Source organism: Apiospora phragmitis (assembly GCF_038363925.1).
Source record: "Apiospora phragmitis strain CBS 135458 chromosome Unknown utg000014l:1.0-1827420.0:1.0-1829600.0, whole genome shotgun sequence".
Lineage (NCBI taxonomy): Eukaryota > Fungi > Ascomycota > Sordariomycetes > Amphisphaeriales > Apiosporaceae > Apiospora > Apiospora phragmitis.
Window position 1 is genome coordinate 424,182 of NW_027117414.1, and position 26,467 is coordinate 450,648.

Consider the following 26,467-nt stretch of genomic DNA (forward strand, 5'->3'; position numbering starts at 1 on the left):
TGGGTGGGGACTGCTGTATGGTCTTACTACGAATGCATGGCCTGCTTTTGGCCGGGAAGGAAACCCAGTTCACATATTTAGGCAAGCAATGCAGTATTTGTTTTATCCAAATCCCAAAGCGGGAGCTTACAGACGCCTCGAATGCGTGCTCAAGTCACACACCCTATTCTTAGATTGATTGATTGGCGGATAACGGCCTGGCCGTTACGGTTTATGGGTTGGAGATACGACGCAGGAGCGAGTGTCAGATGCTGACTGTGTGTGTGTGTGTGACCCGCCGCGCCCGCCTTTTCACCCTTGAACCCGAGCCGCCAGCGTATAGTCTACCCATAGTCTAGTCGGTATGCCGTACAGGCTATCAGCCTTACAAAAGTGGGAATGCCTCCCCCAGAAGATAAGGAGCAGGCATCAGGGGGAGGGTGCGTTCTAGAAGACCTACCGCCTACAACTGGTAAAAGGTCCTCAATGCCACGCGATTGGCCCGCCGGGTCTCGGTTTCCCAGTGCTCAGCCTTGGAAGTTAAATGATAATGTCAGCATCGCAGCAGGATGACTCGTCGTCTTTGGTTCCGTCAGCACTGAGCCACCCACAATCGTGTACTCTGGTCCTGTCCTGCCTGCATCAAGGATGCCATGGCTTCTGGGCAGAGCCACTCAGGAGGCGCCGCTTGCATCTTGCTGCGTATGATGTTGGTCCTCCGTACGAACACTCTCGATTTGTACACTGGCCGTAATAAGGGAAAAAGGGGGTGGGAATAATATAGACCACTCCTCCTCGGGTCCACAGGGCCGGCAGTGAGTGGGCAGGAGATACCTGCCGGTCGTTCTATAAAGGGGGCGCCATTCTCACCCGATACAATTCGTCGAATAGTTGACAAGCAAACACACTATCTATAGCCTTCCTCGACTAGACTTTATCTTATATCATACCATACACAGGTTTCTTACGAGAGAGAGAGATAGAGTGGTGATCGCACCCAATATGGCTCGACTGACTCAGCTCGTTGGGCTCCTTGCCTTCTCCTCCTCGCTCCTTTCACCCCTCGTCGCAGCCCAGGTTGACGGCTCTCATGTCATCGATACATCTGTCAACTCCAGACAGGTCGACGGTTCTCGTATCGTTGACACGTCAGTCAACTCTAGACAAGTTGACGGCTCCCGCGTCTACGATGACACGATCGATACAAGACAAGTCGATGGGTCTCGCCTTGCCGAGAGTGACGGCGTCGACGCCAGACAGGTCGATGGACCCCGCCTTGGCAAAACCGAAATAAATGCTCGACAGGTTGACGGATCACGTATTGCAGAGGGTGACAGCATCAGCTCTAGACAAGTGGATGGATCTCGGTTCATTAGTGAGACCGATTTCAATGCTCGACAGGTCGATGGCTCTCGAATTACGGGCGAATCAGCCGTCGATGTCGACAAGTTGACGGATCACGTGTTGCAGAGAGTGACAGACTCGATGCTAGAGCAAGTGGATGGGTCACGCGTTATAGACTCTGAAGGCGTCAACTCCAGACAAGTTGACGGATCTCAAGTTATTAATGATGTCGATATCCATGCTCGACAGGTCGATGGCTCTCGCCTGGCAGACGGGGATAGCGTTAGTGCGAGACAGGTTGACGGCTCCAAACAGGTGGACAGTGAGACCATCGGCACCCGACAAGTTGGTGGGTCTCGGATCATTGGTGATGCCAGTATCAATGCTCGGCAGGTCGATGGCTCTCGCGTCGTGGAGGGTGAGAGTATCAACGCCAGGGACAGTCAAGTTGTTGTGGCGGCCAATGATTTCCAGCTGCGGATCATGCCACTTGGTGCGTCGATGACCTTAGGCTTGCAGTCCGAGGACAACAACGGGTACCGAAAGACAGTCTACGAGCGTCTTGTCTCTGATGGGTGGACAGTCAATATGGTTGGCTCCAGGGAGAACGGCACCATGGCTGAGAATGTAAGTCATCTTCCCACCATCAAGGTTTTACCAGCCGACGAGACTAATTTGTTCTGATACACAGAGCCATGAAGGCTGGCCCGCATACACCGTCGACGGGGTACATGGCAAGTTCACCCAGTCCAAAGGCCTGAAGCCGAACGTCGTGCTCCTGAACGCTGGTACCAACGACTGCTTCTTCAACGTCGACCCCGCCGGCGCGGGCAAGCGCCTCACCTCGCTGATCGACGACATTTTCGTCTCGATCCCCGGCGTCACCGTCGTCATGTCGACTCTGCTGCCGAGCCGCGTCGACGGTCCCTGCGTGACCAACGTGAGCGAGCAGTACCGCGCGGTCTTCGCGAGTTACGAGAAGCAGAAGCGCCGGGTGGCGCTGGCCGACATCCAGAAGGAGCTCGACTTGGAGCTCCTCAGCCTGGATGGCATCCACCCGGGCGACGAGGGCTACGTGGCCATCGGCGGCCTCTTCCACGACGCTGTCACCAAGGTCCAGGGTCAGATCCAGAAGCCTCTTTAAGTCATTGAGGTGGTTTTCTACCCCTTACTTGATTACTTACTTAGAATATTACCTTTGAGATGGATGGGAGGAAAGCGAGAGCGTTAAGCGCCTAGAAATGGAGTCTTCACAGACGACTGATTGGTTTTTCTTCTTCTTTTAGTTATAATGATACTCCTTTTATATAGTTATGATTTATCACCGTTTTGCCAGACTGTGTCTTAGTGTTCAACAATTCCCTACGTGACTGGCTGAAAGTAGTGTGCAGACAGAGAATTGGACCAGAAGTTTCCAAAGCAACGCTGCACCCTCAAAGTTAGAAATGCCTCACGTCGGTCGCTTCTATCAAAACGGGAATCTAGGTACTTGGGCATGGCGGAAGCAGCCCCCACGTATCATACTAAGCTGATGTAGTCATCAGGATTCACATCAATGTCAGTCAGCCCTGTATCCGTAAGTACATAATCTAGTAAGCCACCCGTATCAAAGCACCCAGTAAGACAGCAGACACACGAAGCAAGCCAAAAACAAGCATTTCCATGACTAGGAAAACGGTTAGGGCTTACTCGAGCATCAAAAACATTCAGAACAAAACACAAGTCCTATGTGTTACTTACTTTAGTATTCCAATTGTCCTTTGAAATATTCAATGCTGCACAGTTGAAGTAACAGCTGGGGTCCCCCTGAGAATCTCCAACGGCCCGCTTCAGAAGGTTATCCTTGTTTTAGCGGACCAGTTTGCTGGGAGGAGTTACAGTAACATCGAACCCCGGAAAGTAAGTACTTTACCTACTTACATGACAGTGCAGGGTACAGTGCAGAGTCACAGTGCCAAAGTGCCTACATCTACTTAGTTTTGCCTGCTACCCCCACTTCCTTCGCTACCGTAGGTTTAGTGCTGAGTGGAGTGATGAGAAATTCGGACACTCTTCTTTTATTTTGGAACTGTCCGAAATCACATCCACTTGTATCTGCTGCTGTCAATTGTTGACCACAGGACCCATCTCGACATATTAGCTAAGCTCGTCATCCAAGGCAACTCCATGGACGGAGACGTGGAGGGTTTGCCTGAAGACCCCGCCGATATGGCGCCCGCTGAGCCGTCCCCCACGGCCAAGACAAGTAAACGTCGATACAGGTCCTACAATGATGAAGATGTTCAGCGAGCTATTCATGCAGTACGTCAAGACGGCATGTCACTACGGAAAGCCGCCATTTCATTCAACGTCCCCAAGACCTCTCTTGCCGACAGACTGGGTCAAGATTGTCCCAGCCCCCCACCACTGGTCAGCCATCAGCCAGGAGGACGAGGACGAGTCTATACGCGTTTCACTTGGACCGAAGACGATGTGGCCAAAGCCATGCTTGCCATAGAGGCCGGCTCAGGAACTTCTCAAGCTGCCAAACAATTTGGTGTCCCTTTTACCATACTCCACGCAAGGATTCGGGGCCACAAGCCCAGAGTCTTGAAGAAGGAGACGGCGAAGCTGACAATGAACCAAGAGCGGCTCCTGGCACAATGGGCAGGCGCCCAATGCGAACTTGGCTTCCCACCATCAAAAGAAGACATCTACGACCTAGCCAACAGGGTAGTTCAGAAGAATGGGACCGACAAGGATCTCGGTAGGCAATGGGTGACACATTGGCTGCGTAGGAATCCTCAAGTCAAAGTCCGCGGTGCCGAGGGAGTCGAACCACAGGAGTCGCTGTTCACTACCGCGGTCTTTGAAGCCCCGACAGAGGCAATCACTGATGGCAATGGAGACTCAGAAGACATTGCTGACACGCCGACAACTTAATCGACAGGCTGGGCTAGCAACGCTAGTACCATGGCTTACATAGAGCTTTCCGGGCTGTACGCAACTCCTGACTCCTCGGCGTGACTTGAGTGCCGGACTGGCTACACTCAGCACCATTATTCACAATATCGAACCCATTTGAGACTAATGAAAATGCTTGGTTTGCATGTTCTGTGTTCAAGGGCGGCGACCATAAACATAAGCTTTCAGAATCTCATTGACTTGTGGATTTCCAACAGCTTTTCCTAACGTCACTAAAAACAACGCGACTGGCCAATATCCGGCAGAAAATCAAACATGGCTGTTTGATTGGGCTCTCCTGAATTCGATCTTGACTGTGGGGTCGGGGGTTTCAGAGGCCCCTTGGACAAGACGCGAATACCTTTCCGTTGCACCATTCGGCATTCTCAAGTTATACTGAAGCAGAATGTGTGCCATGATGAGTTTGATCTCATTTGCGGGCAAAGAAACGACCGGGACTACACTCATTAGCAGGGCTCCCCAAGCTGTCCGAGCTCAGAACTTACCAGGCATGTTTGCCATAACCGAAGGCCATGTTCTCCTTCGTCACCGTCACGTATTGGTATTGCTCTCTGGTCTTGTAGTTGATGGGGTCCGGCTTTGTCGCATTACGCAAGTCGTGGAAGCGATGCGGGTCGAAAATATCAGGCTCGGGGTACAATTTGGGGTCGTGATTGACCGGACCTAATGGTGTTTCAATGAAAATGCCAGCGGGGATTTGCGTCCCGTCCTTCAACGTGACAGGCTTTGTTATGTATCGCGCAAAACGAGCTATGGGTGTGGACATCAGCTACCATTCTGACCTTGAGGGTGTGGCAGGAACATACCTTGACCAATCGGATTCCATCGCTGCGATTCTCTCATCACGCTGTCGAGCAACTTCATCTCGTAGAGTGCATGGGTTGTAAAGACCCCGTCGTGGTTTCTCAGCACCTGTTTTATTTCGGCCCGGAGCTCGTCGACCAGGTCAGGCCGAATCACAACATCGCATAACAAATCAGTCACGGCCATGGTTGTCGTGTGGATTGCAGCCAGACTGAGGTCAAGCTGCAGCTGAGCTAGGCGATCATCACTGACTCCGTTGGATTCGGCCTTGTTCATCATCCACTGGAGCATGTCGTCTGGGAGTTCGCCACCATTCTTCATAGCCTCCTTTCTTTCTTGCATAACTGGGGCCAAGAAATCTCTGGCCTTACGACGATGCTCGGCCAGTGTTTTGAGCTCAGGTATGAAGTACTGTGCGATCGGCCTCAGTAATTCGTGCCATTCCTTGAGCTTTCTAACGGCCTTGAACACGTCAACGGTGTACATCGTGCTGGCGTAGATGTATTCCTCGCGGCGACAAAGTACTGGTCCCAAGAAGATGCGCCCTGATACGATAGCCACGATGCGTAGGAGCTGAGTGAACGCTACTTGCGAAGTCCAGTCGTTGCAAGGGCCCAATACCTCGTGGACGGTCTGCTCCGCCTCGGCGGCCAAGTCAGGATTGATTCGATCTACGAGAAACCATTAGCAACTTAGGCTTTAGGGGAACCCGCGAATACTTACTCAGACTTCTCGTGAGATCAGATCGGACCATGTGGGCTGCGAAGCCGGAATCGCTAACCAAACCTGTGTACTTTGACTCAATTTCCGTGGGGGAAGTTAGCATCACTCGCTATCCAGAACGATTCAAACGACGTACTATATTCAGTCCTGCACTGTTATTGACCACATCGTCTGGCATGCTCCTCAGCTCTTCCAGGACTCCCGGCGGTACGACAATACGATCCCCTAAGTCGTGTCAGTGAGATGCAAGGTTTAGTCTCTGGCTTCTTACCATTCAGGGTAGTCATTCGATATGCCTGGTACCTGAAGATGTCATACCCCTTCTGATACAACTTCGCAGCACTAGTCATGTATTCCTTACGACGCTGCGTGGCATTGCCATAGTCCGCGCCAAGCAGTGGCAAGGTGCTCTTTCCACTCCAAAGACTGGACACGGCATAGACAGCAATTGTGAATAGAGCCACCGAGGCCAGCGCTGGAAGTCGGTCCCAGAGAGTGTGGGATAGGCCTTCTACTTCCATGGCGACAATTTTGGAGGAGTCTGAACTGATTGACTATGTCCTGAATGAAGTCGCAACTGGGAGGATTCACAACATCCAGTAGATCCAGACTTGGGCGTCGGGCCTGAATATTTAAAAAGTCACGCCTCTTTCCTCGTTTTGCCACGATCCTCTCTCGGGGAAGATGAAGCGCCCGAAGCCGAGTTATGCAATGTTTCAGTGCGCTATTGGATATAGATCTTGTATACATATCTCGAACTCGACGCTAAATTATGTAAATAGGACAGCTCAGTGCAACGCCTTCTGCAACGCCACGCAACAAGGGGGATTTAGGAAAGCAACACTCCGCAATACTATGCTAGGGGATCTCCAACTCACAACCAATCATCTTGCCGATCGCTGCTGGATTTGCGGGTATATGTGGCCCTATCTTCTACGTCAAGGGCGTATCCCTCATATCAAAAGCAACTGCGACCACCCGTTTTGTCTGGTTGATTTTAAGTGCCGGACGGATGTGTGATGAACCGTCGTTAGTGGCTTGATGGTTGGCTCTGGACACTTAGCTCATTGCTCGTGACATCCCTAGCAGCCAACCCTCAGCAACTTTGACCTGGTAGTGGAAATTACATCACGAAGCCCCTTTAGGAGGAGTCGAGCCGGCCGCAAGCGAATGCCTCAGGTGGGGCTGTCCAGCCAATGACTTTAGAGGAGCATCGTTTTAAGATGCTGACCCAATCTTCATCAACCTATTCGCTTGAATAGTTCATGGATGGTCACTCTCCGAGATGCGAGCAGGGGTAGATACCCCGGGGCGGCACGGGATTGGTTATGCTGGATCTAAGTGACACCCGGTCCGACAATATACCCAGGGGCACATGCTTCATCAGGATTGAAGGCACCGGTGTCATTATCCAGTCTGTATACGGTATGCATTTCCATCGGACTACATGGGTCAACAGGACTTCATGTCATTTTCGTGATTGTTCGGATTCTCCATCAATCAACAATTGAACGCCAGGTCCAGGTTGCAGTCATTGAGAAATAATGGATCGTACCGATGGAGAGGCTTTGACCGGCATCGATCCAGGCTTGGCTGAGGGGTCGCAGGCAGCATTACTCGATCTTGACCCAAATATCTCACTTGAGTTTCTCGAGAAGGCATCAGCTCTGAGTGGGAAGCCGGCGCCTGTTCATATCCCCAGGGAAAAGCTTGTACTTGTTCACAATGCTGAGTTGAAGAAGCTGGGGAAAGAGAACAAGGGGCCGAGGCCGGTAAAAAAGATATCGCTGTCTCTGGCCTACCCGCCTTCAACGAAGCCGATTTTGAGTCTCGAAAAGGTGAGCACATGTTCGATATATGATAATTTGAGGCAGGAGTGCTAACTCCTGTTGAGCTCTATCTGAAAGATTTGCTGGTGGAGGTGCACCATGAGGGTAAGGTCTTAGTGCTGAGGACGATCACAGAACACTATCCTGGGGCCGGCATCGTGGCTATCGTGGAGGATGAGATGGGCGATGCGGATAAGCTTGCAATCTACAACCAGAACGAAGCTTCGACTCTATCAGTCCTACCGGAAGGCTCGGTCGTGGCTATCAAGGAGCCTTATTACCAGTTCAACGGCGATGAGGATTTTATGATCTGCGTCGATCATCCATCTGATATCGTAATGCTAGATGGTAGGCATTCATTGGTGCCAGAGTGCTTTCGCAGAAAGAACGAAAGGGATGGCGAGGAGGCATCATCAGTATGGGTGGGCAAGGGGGACAAGTCGTTCATTGGTAGAGAGCTCCCAGAGGCTGTGAGATGGTAAGTTACCTCGACTAAATTATTGGAGATCCAGTTAGCTTAAGACGCTTACGATAATTCTAGTTACTCACGGGCGTTGGATCTAATGTCCAAGGGGGACGAAGCCGCTATAATGAGCGTGCTAGGCAAGAGGGCGCGCATTAATCTCTCATTGAAATGTTATGATGACGCCATTGCCGACGCCCTGGCGTCAAGAAACGGCAGCAAGAACGACTGGAAAGCATATCTAGTAGCCGCAAAGTCGTGCTACCAGCTTCAGCGGTACGAGGAGAGCTTGCGCCACCTCGAGTCGGCCCTCGCGAAAAGCCCGTCCGAGGCGGTCCTCCAGAAGGAGCGTGAGAGGTGCCAGGCCCGCTGCCAGGAAGCGGAGGACGGCAAGTTCGACTTCCGCGCCCTGTCCGCGGCTGTCAACCGCCGCAACGTCCACTTGGACGCCGCGAGCTTTGTGCGCAAGACCGAGGTGCGCGACTCGGCCATCCATGGCCGCGGCCTGTTCGCGACGCGCAACATTGCGGCGGGTGAGCTCATCTTTTGCGAGAAGGCCGCGTGCCTCCCCAACGAGTACAACGTCAAGCACAACGGCGCGGCGCTGTACGTCAAGCTCGTCGAGGCCTGCAGCTCGAACCCGTCGCTGCACCGGGAGGTGCTCCAGCTGCACAGCGGCTCCTACAACACAAGCAGCAGCAGCAGGAACGACCATGGACGACGACCGCTCGACGTGGTCGACGGCGCGCCCGTAGTCGACGTGTTCCTGCTCGAGGCGATCCGCCGCGCCAACTGCTTCATGGGCCCGCACGACTCGACGGCCGCGGCGCGCCCGGACTGTTCCATGGAGCGCGACGGCATGGCCCGGGGCATGTGGCCGCGGGCCGCGCGCGCCAACCACGCCTGCTGGCCCAACAGCTCGCGCGCGTTCCTGGGGGACATGCTGCTCTCCCTCGCGGCCGCGCCAATCCGTGCGGGCGACGAGATCACCCACGTCTACCTGCCGCCCCGCGCCCTGCCCGAGTCGCGCGCCCGCCAGTTCCTGGCGTCCTGGGGGTTCGCGTGCGGGTGCCGGCTCTGCACGGCCGAGGCGGAATCCCCGGCCTCCCAACACCGGAGGCGCCGTGACGTGCTCGAGGAGGTCTCGGCCGTGATCAGGAAACAGGAAGAAAAAGAGAACTTAAAGAAGAACAGGAGAGTAGTACTACTACTACTACTACCAACGCGCCGCCTCCGCCGCCGCCACACTCGGTCCTGCGGACGGTGGAAAAGCTGACCCGCAAGCTCGAGGAGCTGCACGAGGAAGCAGTCTACGGGACCCTCCCGCGCCTCGTCCTCGTCTGGCCCACCATGTGGCTGCTGGCGGCGTATCGCGCGATGCGGAACCACGCGAAGACGCTGAAGTGGGCGGCCCAGGTCCTGAGGAACTTCGGGTTCCTGCAGGCGGCGGCGGGCGAGAGCTGGTACGTGTTCGAGCAGGAGCCCGTCGGCATCACCACGTTCGAGGTGGCCAAAACGCTCCGGCACGCCCGCGATGCGAACCTGGCCCTCGGTCGTTCCAAGGAGGCGAGACAGTGCGACGACGCAGCCAAGATGGCCTGGCGGATCCTGGTTGGGTTTGGGCCCGAAGCCGAGGTGCAGACCTCGGACTGGATCCGAGACGAGTATAAAGTGGCGGCGGGTAAATAATTCGGGTATCATAGAAGCTCATCTGTTAATTGAGGAATGGTACGTACTCAAAATGTGCATATACACGTATACAATTATATCAGCTCCAAAACACTGGCAACGAACTTGAAGGTCACGACACCAAGGTGAAGAAACAGCAAGCACGCCTTTGAAGGGCGAATACATGTAAGCATAGTGCATTTACATGACTCCATTTGTGCTATCATGCTATCGTCATTTTAATTCATAACTGTCTGCTTACGCCAGTGTCCCAAATCAACCATACTCCGGCTCGATAAGGAAATTTACTCTTGGGCCGCAATAGAAAAAAGGTCGCGAGCGTTTGAACCCAGCCAAGGGTGTCAACCAATAATCACAAGGAGGCGCTAAGCTATGCCTGCTCGCGATGGCTTACTTGCGTCTCATGCCCCTATTTTCGCCACTGGAGCCTCAGTCTCCAAGGATCGTACGTATGACCTGCGGGACGACTCCTTTCATTTACCTTCTTGACCGAGGCCTTGACTAGCAGCGCTCTCGCCAACGCGGAGCTCCTCTTCTGGTACGCCAACACCAACGCTGCCGGTGATACTCATGCTGCTGAAAGCCCTCTCCATGCCCGCGCCCCCGGCGGCTCTACCTCGCCCGCCGGCGATACCCGTACCACCTCCGCCCACGCCAGTCGCTCCACTGACACCGACACCACTGGTAGTTGTGCTCACACTCTCGCTTCTGACCCTTCCGCCAGCCGAGGCATCGCTTGCCCGTCGTTCTCGGACCACCTTTTCAACTCCTTGATCCGGCGCTTGAGGTTCTCATTCTCGCGCTTGGCCGTCTCGAGCTCCTGGCGATAATGCGCAGTCTCTTCGTAGCGTGGCGTGGCCGGCATCAGTCCCGGAGACAGCTCTGACCCCGGTGTCGCGGCCACGCTTCCATGGCATTGAGATCTGCCGGCGCGGGAAGTAGCCGCCGCTGGCGCTCGTGAGAGAGCCGACGTGGTCGGGGTCGTGTCGAGTGTACGGGTTCGGCGAGTGGTTGCGGGATGGGCTGCGGTGCGACGTCGTGCTGTTCTGGCGGGACATGGACATAGCGCTGCTGCGGGGATTGCGGGCAGCCTCGAGGGCCGAAGCGCCACCTCCTGAGTGCACCGCGGACAGCGGGCCCGTGGCCGAGCCGGCGGCGGCGGCGTGGCTGAGACTGCGTGTGCTCGTGCTAGAGCTCGTCCGTTGGTGACGTCGATCGGAGCTGGTGGTTGGGAGAGGGAAGCCGGGCCCCGACATGAGGTGGGTGTCGAAGAAGGAGGTCTGGGGCTGGTCTACTGATGCAGAGGCCGAGGTCGACGAGGTATTGGAGACGACCGACGAGTTCTGCTGCGCACGCAGGATAGTGAGGTCTCGAGTAAGTCGGTTTACCTGTATAGGAGGTGGCAAAGGGTTAGCCATGTCGGTTCGTGGGAACAGGTAGTTGTAGCTGTATCTCAGTATCACTATGAACATACCAGTAACTCCTGCTCCTGCTCCAACTGTTGGTGAAGCTCAGCGGCGGTCAAGGGGCGCGGGTGACGGATGGGGCCAGGACCCGTCTCGGCAGGGTCTTGTCGCGCCACGGGTGCGGGAGGCGGTGGCATGGCCATTGAGAGAGCTGATGGGTTGGATGATGAGGCGGGAAGACGTGGAGAAGGCAGAGATGTAGAGGATGTTCTCTGATGGTAGGTCTGCTGGTTGGAGGGTAGGATGTTCAGTTCTGGCGATGTTGCCGTGGGAGCGCCCGTGTGTTGCTGCGACTGTGATGATGCTGCCCCAGCTAGTTGTTGTTGTGCTTGTGGTTGCGATGTAGATGTGCGACGAGGGGTGGCGTAGGGAGAGGCCGGGATGGAGTTGATGTCCGGCATGGCGAGGAATGTAAGAGGTTATTGTGGACGTTTGGATGTGTTTTGCGGACGACAGTCCTGAAGCGAACTAGACAACCGGGCTTGCTGGTTCTATGGTTTTTGATGAGGCTGGGATTTGGGGCTATCCTATCACACGCGCACGACTGGATTGAGTTGGAGGGGGTACTTGTGCATATGGAACGAATCACTATCGACCATGAACAGACAAGTTTGAGGACGAGAACCGACAGTCATACAGTCATGGACATCGAACTTTGACAACCTGAAGACTCACACGTTCACTTGAGGCTGCATTGCTCGTACGATAAACAGCCTTACTACTCCCGACGTGGTGTATTGTGTTGTCGTTGTTGATACACCCCTCGTGTCGCGCTGTTTGCTGGGTGGTCCCTGACAGGACGGACGCGTTTAGTGGTCGCATGGCACCTCCCCCACCGTAGAGTGCGCTGGGTAATGCGGGGTTGGAATTGAGCTTACCAGCCTCAATTAAAGCAAAGCAGCATTCCAGTCAGACCAGAACACTGGTGACTTTAGGCCATGGTGGCTGATCCCCAAGACAGCAACACGCAGCTGTGGCTGACTGCTGTTGTTCTTTGGCGAGGTCTCTCTCTAAAGTAGCTTAGGTAAATGGGCCAGCTTTCGGGCTGGATGCTCCGGGCCAGTACCTCCTGCATTGGAAGCTACAATGTATTTATCCCCTAACGCTATCACCGATAACAGTGCTGGCAGCTATGACGTATGAGGCCGAAGTCCCTCCTGCAGCTGCAAAGAATGGAGCCCATGACTTCATTAAAGCTCGATCTGATGTCAATTTGCGATCTCGAGGGGCCGTTTTACTGGGAAACGAGCTGCAGCAGCTTGCATATCAACGCATTAAGCGCGTTACGGCCGCCTTGATTTGCTTCCCTTGCTATGAGTGAGAACCAGGCAGGAAAGAAAGGAGGGGCAGAGGGGGGATCCAGCTGTACATAGCATTTGCTGTATTCAAATACCCTTATTTAACTCAGTTCCTAAATCATCGACTTCCCTTCTCTTGATCTCTCGTCATTTTCCATACTAAACAAACCTCTTCACCTGATACACCCATCGAATTTCTACTCTGCACCACCACCAATCAATTGTAAGTCGTGTCTCGTGACTTGGCCGCCTTCGAGTCTTGTCTCTTGATGTACTCATCCAAGCTAACCACAACCCAAACAGCTCACCAAGACAAAACAACCACATCACATCATCATGTCTACTCAAGAAGGCCGCCAGTCCCCTCCCCCTGAGGCCCAGTCCGGCCGTCAGCAGCAGGATGCCCCCGGCTCTGGCAAGGGCACCGACAAGGTCGACTCCGGTTCCAAGAAGAACGAGATGAACGACGAGCTTTCTGTACGTTGTAATCGCCTTCCCCCACCTTCATGGCCCGTGTAGTGGTTGTTTTTCGAAGACTAACATCTTTCTCTCTTACAGGGTCTTTCATCCAACCCCAAGGGCGTTCTCGACGAGGCCGTTGATTCCAAGTTCAGTAAGACAACTGAGCCTGGTGCCAAGTCATCTTAAACCGCAGGAGTGGTGGATAGACAAACAAATGAGTAGTGCATGAGAGGGAGGATACTAGCCATACGTGATAGAAGAGCACGTGGCACATCGCAATGATCACGATGTTTATGACTACACAGGAAACTCAAACCTGTACACTTAGATTCCCATGATCAAGAATAGAAGTTGAAAACTTCCTCAAAATGCAATTTCTAACTGCGTGAACACAATGAGGCCGGCTCAGCCAAACACGTCGTGACAGGCAATGTTAAAGTTCAATTATGCTGTATGGGTTTATTTGAGCTTAGCAATCTCCGACCTATCTGTGGCAGAACAACATGACTGCAACATGGTCGGAAAGACTAAAATAGATCGATCGGAGAGGAAAGTTCCATTGGAAAGCACACTCAGCAAAAAGCCCATTTAATGTTAAAGATTCCTCGAACATTTATCACAAAGATTTCGATAAGACGTGAGGAATTCCAGACTAATCATAATCTCATTGCAGAACGTCGTGGGAATCAAGGCAACTAAACTAATGTAGGTAAACAGAAACCACTACCCTCCATCGCTCGCTCATGCCTTCTCAGAACCGGGCTCCTTGGTAGGAATAGGTCCAGTAGGGTCCAAAGGAGTGGACTCCGTGGTACCGGCCTTGGGGCCAGGCTGAGCAACACCAGTAGAATCCGTGGCACCCGTGGTGGTACTGGCGGCAGCAGGCTGCTCCTTGCCAAAGACACGCTCCAGGCCAGAGGCCTTGTAGGCGCTGCCTCCGTGGTTCTCCTTCTTGAGGTCCGCCAGGCGGCGGGCCTCGGCGTGGATGTCTTGCACTTGGCGCGAGCCGATGGTGTAGAAATCGACCAGCTTCTTGCCGGTCGGGGTGTTGGAGGCCTTCTCGAAGTACGAGCCGAGGCCGAAGAAGAGGCTGCTAGCGCGCTGGGTGATGTTGTAGGATTGGTCGGTGGCCTTGGCCTTCTCGGTGGCGTGGTACTTGTTGTCGAGGTTCTGGAGCGTCGTCATGAAGCGGTTGGTGACGCCGTGCTTCTGGTCGAGCTCGATACCGCGCTGGAGGGCGGCATCGCCGACCACGTAGCCATGGGCGAGGTACTCGGCCAGGATACGGCTGCGGGGCTTCTCTTCTTGTGTGATCTCATCGCTGTCGCGGTCGGCGTTTGTGGCGTAGGCCGTGTCGTCGTTCTTAGCGTCCTCGGCAATGACCTCGATTTGCGAACCGCCGAGCTGGGTGTTGTTCAGGAGCTGAGCGGTCTTGGCAGCAGTCTCCTTCTCGAAGATGACGGTGGCTTCTTGGGTACCGTTGGCATCGGTGGTGACCTTGAGGTCAGTGATCTTGCCACTATGCGAGGGCAAGTTAGCACTTGAATATCGATCATGGCGGAAAACAAATATCAAGTGTAGCAGGATGAACTTACCAGAAGGCGAAGAAGTCCTTGATCTCCTTCTCCGAAGTGCTCGAAGAGATGTTGCGAACGTGGACAGTGGTGTTGGGCGCCATCTTGGGAATGTAGTAGTATGGTATGTATGGGTTGTGTTTGTGTTGTATGCTTGATTGATTGAGAAGCGTGGTGGATGTGGTAGTAGGTGAGTTGGGAAAAGAGTATGTGATGTGGTGGGGAGAAAGTCAAGCCTGATGGGAGGGGGTTCTGGTTGTTTTGTTTTATTGTCACAGGCCAGCTACCTCTCTACTTATGTATCCATTATTATCTGATGCAGCACAGTGGAAAGCACTCAGCACTCTCGTTCCTGCCTCTCTACCTACCATAACCTTGCTTTGGTGACTGCCCCGGGGGTACGCAGTATGGGCTGTGATGCTTGGCATGCCCATATCGCAAAGAAGGGGCAAACATTTGAAAGACAACCACGTCATTTCTCTCTCCCCCTGTGGCTGCCTCCCGAAAAGTGGATTCATCTCCAAGTGCTGCCGCCCGCCATCTCTCGCCCGGCTTTGTTGCAAAGTACAGTGGCTGCGGCAGGTTTCAGCTGACCCCCCTATTACTTATATTAACCGGGGGGTTAAATTTTTTACGCTTTGTATATTAAATAATACTAAGTTATTTTAACCCTTGGCTTAATTTATATATATATATAATATATATTTAATAACTATAAAATTTTGATTTATTATTAAATTTAAAAATAATTAAAAATTAAATAATATAATTTCTTATTAAATTAATTACGTTTTTAAATTTATATAATTAAACTTTAATATATAAAATTTTTAATATTATAATATCGATTTAATTAAAAAAAGATTCTATTATTTTAATAATTTAAGCGATATAAAAAAGTTTAAATTAAATTAATTAAAAAGTTATTATAAAAGTATATAACGTTTCTCGACTTATTTTAAGCGATTAACTCTACGATATTAAATCTTAACGAGAATTTTAATATTAATAATATAAATGAAATTTAATATAAAAAAGGTTTATAATTATATAATTAATTTAAATATTATAAAGGATGTTTTTTAATATTAATACTATTAAGAATATAGTTAATCTTATTTTAAACTCGCGTAATAATAACCGCGTTAACAAATATTAAATTACACGCTTTATAAATTATAACCCGGATTTTAAAACTTAAATAAACCGTTAATATAATTATTAAAAAGCTTTTTATAAACATTTAAGTTTTATTTTTAATTAATTTATAATAATTATAAATATTAAAATTAAATATAGTATTTTAAATAAAAATATATAAGATTTTAATAAAACAAGTTTTATAATAAATATAATTAATTTAATACTCGCTGTAACACGCGTTAATTAATATAAAAAAACAAAATTAATTTAATTTAATAATTAAAAATAATTAACGGCTATTAAATATATTAATTTATAAAATTAATATATTCCGCTATTTTTAATCGTTTAAAACTTATATTACTTTATAAATTAATCGCGTTAATATAATTTATTAAATAATTAAGTAATTAAACTAACTTTTAATAATTAAACTAATGACGAAATAAGCTTAAATTAAATTCGATACTTGAATAAATATATTAAAATGGAAATAAAAAGCCTTTATCGCCTCTTTATTTTAAGCGGTTACGAAAGTTATATTTTAGCTAAATTTAAAACATATTATAAAAATAACGACATTATTACGTTTAATATACCTCTTTACTTTTTATACTTATTTTAACCTTTAAATATAATATTTTATACGTTATTAAAGCGTGTTTATTTTAAAAAATCTAGTTACTTATTAAAGGGTTAATAAATTATATTATAAAATTAAAGTTTTTTATCGTTTTTAAAGCCGTGTGTTTTACTATTTTTATAAAAAAATATTAAATTTATATTTAACGTATTTAATTTAATATTTTATTATTTAAGTATAATAATTAATAGATTAAATTTATATTTTTAAACGTTTATATTTAATTTATTATACTTAAAAATAACTAGTACTTATAATCTTTAAATATTATTTAATTTTTAATAAACGATTAAATACTTTTTTTTTATTAAAAAAAACTTTCTTTATTAAAAAAGCTCTTTAATATTAATTTTAAATACTATAAATTAAATAATAAAAACTATATATATAGTAATATATAAAGTAACTTTTATAAAAAATTAAATAATATAATTTACTATTAAGTTAACTATATTATTAAATCGGCCACTTTTTTTAATTTATGTAATTAACCTTTAATACGTAATATTCTTATAACTATAATACTAATCTAATCGAAAAAATATCGTATTGTTTTAATAATTTAAGCGACGCGAAAAGGTCGAAATCGAATTAATTAAAAAGCTGCTGCGAAAGTGTACGACGTCCCCTGAGCTATTTTAAGCGACCGACTTCGCAGTATTAAACCTAGACGCGAAATCCGATATTTATAATATAAATTAAATCTAATTAAAAAAAAGTGCTCTATAATTATATAATTAATTTAAATACTCGAGGGATATCTTTTAATATTAATATTATAAAAAATATAGCTAACTTTTTTTAAAAATCGCGCGGCGGCGACCGCGTTAATAAGTATTAAATTAAACGCTTTATCGACCGTAACCCGGATTTTAAAACTTAAATAAACCGTCGATACTATTATTAAAACGCTTTTTATAAAAATATAAGTATTATTTCCGGCTAGTTTATACTAATCGTGAATATTAAAACTAAATACGGTATTTTAAATAAAAATATATATAATTTTAACGAAACCGGCTTTATAATAGGTATAATTAAGTTAATATTCGTTATAATACGCGCTAATTATTTTAAAAAGCGAAATTAATTTAACTTAATAATTAAAAATAATTAATAGCTATTAAATATATTAATTCGTAAAAATAATATATTCCGCCGTTTTTAATTATTTAAGCCTAATATTACTTTATAAATTAATTTTATAAATACGAACTACCGGGTAATTAAATAATTAAACCGACTTTTAATAATTAAATTAATAATAAAACGAGTTTAAACTAGATTTAATATTTCGATAAGTATATTAAAACGCGGACGAAAAGCTTTTATCGTTTCTTAATTTTAAGCGGTTAAGAAAGCTATATTTCGGCCGAATTTAGAAGATATTATAAGAATAATAGTATTATTACGCTTAATATACCTCTTTATTTTTTTATTGTTTTTATTTTGCAAATATAGTATTTTATACATTATTAAAGCGTACTTTTTTAAAAGAAATAAAGCTATTTATTAAGACGTTATTAATTATGTTACGAAGGTAAAGTTTTTTATCGTTTTTAAAGGTATATATTTTATTATTTTTATAAAAAAATAATATTTAATTTAAATTTAACATTCGCTATTTAATTTTATATCTTTCTCGTATATTTATATATTATAACGCTTTTTACCGGTCGCCTTTTATTTTAATAAACCTTTATCTTCTCTTTTATTAATTATTAAACGCTTTTATTCACTTTCTCGTTTTATAATTTTTAAAATTCTTTAATAATAAGGGCTTTTTTAAACTAAACTCGTAATTTTCTAATTCTCTAAAGTTTTCAAAAGGTTAAATTAACTTTTTTAAAAATATATATTTAATTATATATACACGTTACTTTAGTTTTATTCTTTATTATATAGTTTATAATAATTAAAATTAATATCGAAAAGCTTTTTTAATATATAAAAACTTTACTTATAATAAAAAAAATATTTAATTATTTATTAAAAGTTAAATAACGTTTAAAAGCTATAAATATTAATTATTTTTAAGCGTAGTAAAATAAATATAAGCGTTAAAAGATCTATATTTAACTTATTAATTACTTCGTTTAAATAATAAGATATTAAATTAATAAATTAATCTTAAATTTAGAATTAATTTCTATAAAAATAATAAAATACGCGGCTTTAAAAAGGATAAATAATTTTAACTTCATAATATTATTTATTAACGCTTTAATATTTAGCTTAATATTTTTAAAATAAGTACGTTTTAATAACGAATAAAATATTATAGCTAAAAGTTAAAATAAATAAAAAAAAGTAAAGAGGTATATTAAGTATAATAATATCTTTATTCTTATAATATTCCTCGAATTCGGCCGAAATATAGCTTTCGTAATCGTTTAAAATTAAGAGGTAATAAAAGCTTTTTATTCGCACTTTAATATATTTATTAAAATACTAAACTTAGTTTAAACTCGTTTCGTTTTTAATTTAGTCGTTAAAAATCGATTTGATTACTTAATCGCCTAATAAATCGTATTTATAAAACTAGTGTATAAGGTAATATTAGTTTTAAACGATTAAAAACGGCGGAATATACTAGTTTAACGAATTAATATATTTAATAGCCGTTAATTATTCTTAATTATTAAATTAAACTAATCTCGTACTTTTATATTAATCAGCGCGTATTATAACTAGTATTAACTCGATTATATCTATTATAAAGCTAGTTTCGTTAAAATTTTATATATTTTTATTTAAAATATTCTATTTACTTTTAATATTTATAATTAACGTAAATTAGTCGGAAATAACACATAAATCTATATAAAAAGCCCTTTAATAATTATATTAAGGGTTTATTTAAGTCTTAAGGTTCGAGCTATAATTAATAAAGCGTTTAATTTAATACTTACTAATATAGTCGCCGCCGCGCGATTTTTAAAAAAAAAAAACTAACTATATCTTTTATAATGTTAATATTAAAAAGTATTCTTTAAATATTTAATTAATTATATTATTATAAAGCACCTCTTTTTTAATTAAATTAAATTTATATTATAAATATTAAATTTCTCGTTAAAGTTAAATACTATAAAGTTAATCGCTTAAAATAGTTTAAAAAACGTTATATACTTTTATAATTAATTTAATTTTAATTTTCTCGCGTTGCTTAAATTAATACTATAATTATAAAAATATAATATATTAAAGTTTAATTATATAAATTAAAAAATAGTAATTAACTTAATAATAAACCACGTTATTTATATATATATATTAAATATACATATAAACTAAGCCAGGGGTTAAAATAGCTTAGCATTACTTAATATATAAAGCGTGAAAAATTTAACCCCCCGGTTAATATAAGTGATAGGGGGGTTAACTGATACCCCGTGGCTGTGGTCCTATGCCACTCTGCCTCGACCAACGTCAAAGTTCCTTTGTCAATCTTCAACGATGATAGTATCCAATTATTATGCACACTCATTTCCCTCAATATTCTTCGATGTCCTCCGATTTGCCATCCGCCTCGTCCCGAAGACTTGCCCACGTCCAGATAGGCAGTACAAGGCAGGTAGGTACGTAGGTTCGGGGCCGGACCACTGGCCGGACCGCCTGACAAGTTAAACCTTTCTTCCGCCACCATCTCGAACGTGTCTCCCCTGTGGCACTCCACGCGGCCAGCTACCTTTACATGTGATTTCTAGAACCATTCGAAGCTGGGGTGCTGTGGCTGTTCGATAAAACCATGACAATATCAAATGTTAATGACCTAATTAAACACTTAGGTACGGAGTAATCACTACCTAGGGAATAGTATATGCCGCCCGAGGTGAGTCGGCCCAGCTAGCTCACGCCATGGATGACCCAGCCTGGCTACCCATTCTTGTGCTGCCGCCGTGTCGACAGCTTTGGCAGCTGTAGCAAGGCCTCGCCATCTCTTTCTCCCTCTTCGCCATCGCCGCCTCTCTCCTCTTCGTCTTCTGTCTCTCGATTGCGGCTGGCAGCTTGGTCGCCACTATCAGCGCTATGCAGATAATAGCGCCCGTTCCCGCCAGCCCGATCCCTGTCAAGAGCGCGGCTCTATATCCACTCAGCACCCGCTCCTTCGTGACGGCACCCCTCGTTACTTGGGCCTCCACAGTACCGCCGATGCCTATCCCAATGGACATGCTGTAGTTGATCACAGTAGCAACCAAACTCGCCGCGATGCCCTGGTGTCGTTTGCTTACCGAGTTCGACAGAAGCAGAGTCGCGGCCGGGAAACTCATGTCCATACCCCAAGATATCACCAGCATGCCTACGAAGGTCTGGCCCCAGTATGTTTGGTCTTCTGGGACGGTGGCTATAAGTGCGGTAGCTGCCGTAAAGGCCAGCATCGAGATGAGCATCGCAACAGGCGGCCCCAGCTTGTGGAGGACCATGCCGGTTGTCAAGGATGCAAAGATTCCCATGACGACGATTGGGCTCATCATTCCCGTGGTAAGGAGCGGGGACACTTTTCTGATGACCTGGAGGAATTGCCAGGTGTAGAAGGACCATATCCCGAAACAAGCCCAACCGCAGGCTACGGCGCCCAAGATCAGCGAAACCTGGGGCGAGAGGGCGTTGAGTGGGACAATGGGGTTTTTGGCATAATGACATTCAATCATGATGAAGATGCACATGAGAATACCGCCTACAATCAGCGCCTCCCATATGCTAGGCTCGTTCCACCCAGATATGTGCCCTTGGTTGAAAGCGAAGTTGATGAGAACCAGGGCAGAAACCCCGGCAGTCGCGCCGGGGACATCGAGCTCAATGAGCCAAGCCCGGAAGGTTTGCGGTCTCCCCCTCTCGTTCGCAGCCGAAGGAATCGCATAATAGCCAATGATGGCAACAATGCAGAGGGTAAATGAGAATGCCCAGTATGCCACAGGCCACCACAGTAAGGCAAAGGCACTAGCCCCCGCTGCTCCAATGATGGACCCGCAGGGAGCCATGGCCGCAAATGCAGCAAACACCAATGACTTCTTTCGACCTGGGGGATAAGCCGCCCCAAGCAGTGCAATGGCATTAGGAAGACACATGGCGGCACCCATGCCTTGCAGGACGCGGCAGACGGTGAAAAGTGCGGGTCCGGAATAGAAGGCGGCGCCAGCAAGGCATGCCCATAGCGCTGACCATAAGAACCCCGAGAGGAAAATGCGCTTGTACCCATATACATCGCCAAGCTTTCCCGCGACGAGTATAAAGGTTCCTATGGTCAAGGTGTAGCCAGCTATGAGCCAGCTCAGCTCGGACGGGTTGGTGATGCCCCAAGTCGATCCGATCACATGAATGATCGCAAGGGTCTGGCCCAGGCCGGCCTCTGCATAATTATTCTCGTCAGTCTTGCTTTCTCCGGGAGCTTCGTTTCGGCTCAATACTTACGAGTACATAGCTGAGCCATGCATACGGTAGTCACGAAGAGGAATTCGTGTAGCCCGGACATGCTCCCGTCGGCGGGCTCGTCCGATACCGTAGACCATCTCACTTGGTCAACGGCAACGGGTCTCATCAGCTCAAGCGGCTCTATGGAAGCCTCCCGAGGAATCTGCCATACTCTGTTGGGCGAAGTCTGATAGGTACTCCCAGACCTGTAGTACGGATGGTCCTTGTGGGGTACAGGCGGTGCGGCTGGCAACCCGATCGGGATCGTGTCAATCTCTGGGTTCGACTCGTCCTCGGGATATATGCTCAAGCTTCGGATGTGTCTTCTATCCATGGTTGCGTCGAACGGTGTGTATACCTCGCTCCGACGATTGTCGTCGGTACTGGTGCTCCAGTACGATTCGCGTAGATGAGCCATGCTTGTAGCGTGGTGCCCCCTGAATTGGTGTGTGGAAAGAGTGGTTGGGTGACGAGCAAGGTCTACAGGGCCCATCCACGGGAATAAAGACGCGCCTTTCTTATATGCCACGCAGCAGCAAATGAACGCGGAATCCTCGAGCAGCATAGGCAGCCAGCTATCCCATTGCGGACCTCCGCATCCCTGTTTGTCTCATGAATCTTGAGGCATGCTCACAGAACAGTTGCACCAGGTTTCTGAAATCACAGCTTGAACCTACAGAGGTTCGATTGATTCACTGGCTTGGTGATGATGCACCGGATTCTCGGTATTCGTGAAAGGAAGCGGGTCGGCTCCTCCCCAAGTTCCCCAAGTGTTGGCGAGGCGGGCGAAAGCCACATACAGCGCCCGTCGCATCCATCGTAAACTTCTCATTGTCAGATAATCATTCGATTTTGGCGGCAGCCTGTCAAATCTTGGTGGGAGATGGATTCCCCTAGGTTTGCCAGGATGCTCCCGGCCTTTGGGGCATACCAACTCTGAGTCTCCTTCAGTTCGCAACTGTTCAATTCCGTCCGAAGCCACGCCGTTCTATTCTTCAACGGCCATCAATGAGTAGACATGGTGATTTTTCGCCCCCTGGATTCCTCATGTTGCCCACATTATAGCCGTGGCCATGGCTGCAAGCAAGACAAATGCCGTATTCGGGAGCGGGATAGCTGAGAGAGGATGTTTGCTTCACAGACAAGCTTTGGGCTCCTCCGCGGCGGAAATGCACGTCCCGTCCCAAGATTCAATTGGATCCCACCTGCTTAACCCAGGGAACAGGAAACAACTCGGCTGTCTACAAGATTCGGACTCAATCACCAAAAGGCTGCTTTACTTTGAGACGTAAGAGATCGCAACAGCATTGGTCTCGCGCTCTACGCAAGCGATCCCATGGCATGTCCCTGCTCCTGTCAGCGCCACAGCTCAAGGCCGCCCCTTTCACGACCGATCAGGCAATTGGATCCAGCAACCTTTGACCACTGCAGCGACTCGTCAGTAGTATCCGGATGAATGGTTTGAGAGGCATCTGATTAGCACTCTGTCGTTGTCTATGCCATGCTGACTACACTTACTCCATCTCAACTCTGAATGATAAGCAGTCTCACTTTGGCAGGATTGCATGAGCGCAATATTGGTTGCTACGAATACACTATGTATTTGGATTTGGCATCCTGATTCCTGTCATCGCGACCCGTTCCTGCGTCTGCCGCCCGCTTCCCAAGGAAGCTTAACTTAAGCTTTTTTGGTGCAACATCTGCTCACCAATATCAGCCATATACACATTATGTGGTGAGCTATACGATCTGACTAGACCTTGCTAGGATCCAATGGCCGAGTTCCTTCTGTCCTAGGTAATATCGTATCAAGTGCGCCGCCGTTCCTTCCATATCCCGAGGCCGAGGTTCAGCACAAGTCTTACCTAAACCCGCGAGTGCAAAGCAGGGTGGCGTGAATGGTTTCTCCAGCGGCTTTTCGTGTGGCATGTCTAAGTGAACTCAATTGCACGCCACCCACCAGAGCTAGGGCGCACCCCCTTTTCTCGACGGATGCTGCGTCTTTCCCCATCGGCCAGGACAAATGAATATCTTCAAAGGATCGGTTCCAGCCAGTTTGTGGCTCAAATAACAGGTTCTATTCCTATCCTGGGTATGGGGGATATTACATTAGCGGCCATACGTTCGGCCGCTGCTACGACTACGTTCCTGCTGCAGGAGTAGGCGCGCGTGCGCGTGTACGGCTACGGCTCATATACACCGTCGCGGAACCCGACCGCCCCCTCGACCTCGCGATCCCGCCCACCAGCTGCGCCGCCGCGCCCACCAGCGCGACGTCGGCGATCCACTCCATGAACAAGGCGGCCGTCCAGCCCGGGTTCCGGCACGCGGACGCGTAGCTCACGAGCGCGAGCACCGAAGTCAGCACGCTGGCGCCCACGGCGGCGAAGAACCAGCCGCGGCCGGGCAGCCGGACGCGATCGCGCGTGTGCGGGCGCACCGCGGGCGACACCAGGCACAGCAGCACCGTCTCGTGCACGAAGAGCTGCGCCAGGCGCTGCCAGAAGCCGGGGTCGTATTTCGTCACGCACGTCGCGTGCAGGGGCGGCGTCGACGGCGACGAGGCGATGGCGACGGCGAAGCCGAGCAGGACGCTCGTGAAGCTCGCTGTCGTTAGCGTCACGATCCAGACGGAGTGCTGGGAGAAGGTGGACCTCTCGGGCATGTTTCTGGGGATTCTATAAAGTTGCTGATAATCTTTGGAGTCGCTTTCGTTTCTACTTGAAATCGATGTACACTTTTTTCTTCAAAATTCATGTAAATCGGGTCCAAGGAGGGAAATAATAGCAGTAATTTGAGAAGGTTTTATTTTCATTTTCACATAGGTTGTTTGCCAGCTTGGCAAGTCGGTCATTGTCAGGCGGTGTCACGACCCCTGAGTAGGAAATACGCATCATATCCTCCAAGGAACACAGTCACTCAATCGCGTGTCAACTTCGCCAGTCAAAACGTATTACTTCTGAATCAGGTAACCAGTCTTTTTTTCACACCATTGACATAGGTCGCTCGTTTTGCGCGTAGCCTCTGAAGCAACCCAGAACCGCCATATTGCTAACGTCAGGGCAGTTAAGACAAAGGTAACCACCACGAATATCCATATGTACGGTTACAGCATGCCCCCTGCGCCACCCTGCCAGTCAAAGAAAGTCATGGAGAAGACCGTCTTGGCCGTCGTAGCTCGGTCAGCAATCGTAATCGATATCAAGGCGAGCGAAATATTATGATTCGACTCACAGCAACGAAAGTTCCAGGGAGAAAGGCCATTGTGAGTACAGCAATAGACCTCATGTGGCTGCTGTCTCTTTGGGCGGCCTTCGATATCCCCACGGTCAAATCGGTGGTGTCCATTGTTGATTTCGCGATATCCAGATTTGTCTTGATGTCTCTACGCGCAATATAATTCCATTCCTACATCTTGTCTTTAGCATAGAGTACCATGGGTAACTCGGAGAGAAAGCCACTCACAACCTGTGTAGCAAAGTTCATTCCGTCAATGGTAAGAGAAGTCTGTCTGATCTTCTCATCGTATTCCAGCAGTAGCTGCTGCAGTCTAGCCTGGATCTGGGTTCCCTGGTGGGCCAGGCACCGCACGAGATTTTCTTGTTCGCATGTGACGTTGAGGGATCTATGGGAAGTAGAATAAGCGCAACGGAGCTCGCTCTGGTGCTCGGCCAACTTCTGGAGCTGGGCCTTCCAGTTTTCAAGCCCATTGCGCAGGTGGTTGAGCTCTATCCATTGAAACATGGTCTCGGAGTCTCTTTCTGGCCTCAAGAGACCTTCAGTGGGCTTCTCGGTCACGGAAGAGGAAGATGAGGCGGGCGTATCAGAGACTTCCGGCGCCCTCCTCGAGTCATTGCTGAACTCGCATGCTCGCTGCATCAGCATGCTGTGGAACTCGCTGACCAGTTTCGAGTGTCGGTCTCTCTCAATGTCGGCGAATAAGAGAAGCAATGTCATCGGGTGCATTATTCGCTTCGAGCCTCTCTGTAGTTTCCCGATCAAGTCCTCGCTCATCCTGGGGTCGCAGCCGTAGAGAACGGCAAACGTGAATCTCCTGTCGGGTATGTGCGTCGCGGAGAGGGCGAGGTCGCCAGACCATGATGCTGCGGAGCGACAAGTGTAGACTTGAATTGGAATTAGTTGGCCGTCGTACTTCTATAGCAACACCGCGTCAGAAAGCTACCCGTACCAGTTGCCTCAGGGGAACTTTCCGCCCATGCGCCGATCTCAGCAGAACAATGAGCGTCAGTGTTGCGATTGATCACCCGCATAATGGAACTGTGTACCCAGAACACGTTCGCTATCGTTTTGAATGTACCTCTTGAGAAGGGAGCGATCGAAAGTATCGACGGATCTTGCCATCTGCTGTTGGCACGACCTGCGAAGCTGTTCAAGGGGTCAGGGGCTGAGTTTGACCGGAAGCGGCGCGGACAACAACGCACATGACACACACTCCATCTCTCCATCGAAGTGAATCTTGCTCAAACGTCTGTTCTATAGTCAGTACTCGATGCGTGCTAGACTCTTGCTCTTTTTTCTATCTGTGTGTTTACCTTTAGCCATTCTGCCCACTCATCATCATTCGTAAGTTCCCATGTCTTGTCACGCGGCGCATCTCTCTCCTATCAAATATCAGACGACCTGCCCTCTTCAATGAGCCTTGTGGGGAGC

General features: G+C 47.6%; 11 protein-coding genes across 11 annotated transcripts; 5 read left to right on the plus strand and 6 right to left on the minus strand.

The window, feature by feature from the left end:
• Window positions 1–981: 981 nt before the first annotated feature.
• Window positions 982–2,467, plus strand: PG994_014759 (carbohydrate esterase family 3 protein; the record flags this gene model as incomplete). The annotated part of the gene is made up of 2 exons (XM_066866168.1): window positions 982–1,950; window positions 2,015–2,467. The coding sequence occupies 2 exons, from the start codon at window positions 982–984 to the stop codon at window positions 2,465–2,467; spliced, it is 1,422 nt and encodes a 473-aa protein (XP_066707844.1).
• A 1,022-nt stretch (window positions 2,468–3,489) lies between these two features.
• On the plus strand, window positions 3,490–4,245 carry PG994_014760 (uncharacterized protein; the record flags this gene model as incomplete). Its single annotated transcript, XM_066866169.1, has 1 exon — window positions 3,490–4,245. One exon carries the CDS (start codon window positions 3,490–3,492, stop codon window positions 4,243–4,245), a length of 756 nt encoding a protein of 251 aa, XP_066707845.1.
• A 291-nt stretch (window positions 4,246–4,536) lies between these two features.
• PG994_014761 (Cytochrome P450 monooxygenase paxP) lies at window positions 4,537–6,335 on the minus strand (the record flags this gene model as incomplete). The annotated part of the gene is made up of 6 exons (XM_066866170.1): window positions 4,537–4,729; window positions 4,773–5,037; window positions 5,094–5,762; window positions 5,815–5,923; window positions 5,951–6,039; window positions 6,086–6,335. The coding sequence occupies 6 exons, from the start codon at window positions 6,333–6,335 to the stop codon at window positions 4,537–4,539; spliced, it is 1,575 nt and encodes a 524-aa protein (XP_066707846.1).
• A 1,023-nt stretch (window positions 6,336–7,358) lies between these two features.
• On the plus strand, window positions 7,359–9,795 carry PG994_014762 (uncharacterized protein; the record flags this gene model as incomplete). The annotated part of the gene is made up of 4 exons (XM_066866171.1): window positions 7,359–7,652; window positions 7,709–8,121; window positions 8,185–9,304; window positions 9,379–9,795. 4 exons carry the CDS (start codon window positions 7,359–7,361, stop codon window positions 9,793–9,795), a joined length of 2,244 nt encoding a protein of 747 aa, XP_066707847.1.
• Window positions 9,796–10,167: 372 nt separating this feature from the next.
• On the plus strand, window positions 10,168–10,625 carry PG994_014763 (uncharacterized protein; the record flags this gene model as incomplete). Its single annotated transcript, XM_066866172.1, has 2 exons — window positions 10,168–10,244; window positions 10,304–10,625. The coding sequence occupies 2 exons, from the start codon at window positions 10,168–10,170 to the stop codon at window positions 10,623–10,625; spliced, it is 399 nt and encodes a 132-aa protein (XP_066707848.1).
• On the minus strand, window positions 10,587–11,662 carry PG994_014764 (uncharacterized protein; the record flags this gene model as incomplete). Its single annotated transcript, XM_066866173.1, has 2 exons — window positions 10,587–11,138; window positions 11,270–11,662. 2 exons carry the CDS (start codon window positions 11,660–11,662, stop codon window positions 10,587–10,589), a joined length of 945 nt encoding a protein of 314 aa, XP_066707849.1.
• A 1,233-nt stretch (window positions 11,663–12,895) lies between these two features.
• Window positions 12,896–13,207, plus strand: PG994_014765 (uncharacterized protein; the record flags this gene model as incomplete). Its single annotated transcript, XM_066866174.1, has 2 exons — window positions 12,896–13,036; window positions 13,118–13,207. The coding sequence occupies 2 exons, from the start codon at window positions 12,896–12,898 to the stop codon at window positions 13,205–13,207; spliced, it is 231 nt and encodes a 76-aa protein (XP_066707850.1).
• Window positions 13,208–13,762: 555 nt separating this feature from the next.
• On the minus strand, window positions 13,763–14,699 carry PG994_014766 (uncharacterized protein; the record flags this gene model as incomplete). Its single annotated transcript, XM_066866175.1, has 2 exons — window positions 13,763–14,540; window positions 14,617–14,699. The coding sequence occupies 2 exons, from the start codon at window positions 14,697–14,699 to the stop codon at window positions 13,763–13,765; spliced, it is 861 nt and encodes a 286-aa protein (XP_066707851.1).
• A 5,536-nt stretch (window positions 14,700–20,235) lies between these two features.
• On the minus strand, window positions 20,236–22,130 carry PG994_014767 (major facilitator superfamily MFS-1; the record flags this gene model as incomplete). The annotated part of the gene is made up of 2 exons (XM_066866176.1): window positions 20,236–21,734; window positions 21,797–22,130. The coding sequence occupies 2 exons, from the start codon at window positions 22,128–22,130 to the stop codon at window positions 20,236–20,238; spliced, it is 1,833 nt and encodes a 610-aa protein (XP_066707852.1).
• A 1,806-nt stretch (window positions 22,131–23,936) lies between these two features.
• On the minus strand, window positions 23,937–24,461 carry PG994_014768 (uncharacterized protein; the record flags this gene model as incomplete). Its single annotated transcript, XM_066866177.1, has 1 exon — window positions 23,937–24,461. The coding sequence occupies one exon, from the start codon at window positions 24,459–24,461 to the stop codon at window positions 23,937–23,939; it is 525 nt and encodes a 174-aa protein (XP_066707853.1).
• A 743-nt stretch (window positions 24,462–25,204) lies between these two features.
• On the minus strand, window positions 25,205–25,810 carry PG994_014769 (uncharacterized protein; the record flags this gene model as incomplete). Its single annotated transcript, XM_066866178.1, has 1 exon — window positions 25,205–25,810. The coding sequence occupies one exon, from the start codon at window positions 25,808–25,810 to the stop codon at window positions 25,205–25,207; it is 606 nt and encodes a 201-aa protein (XP_066707854.1).
• Between the last annotated feature and the right edge of the window lie 657 nt (window positions 25,811–26,467).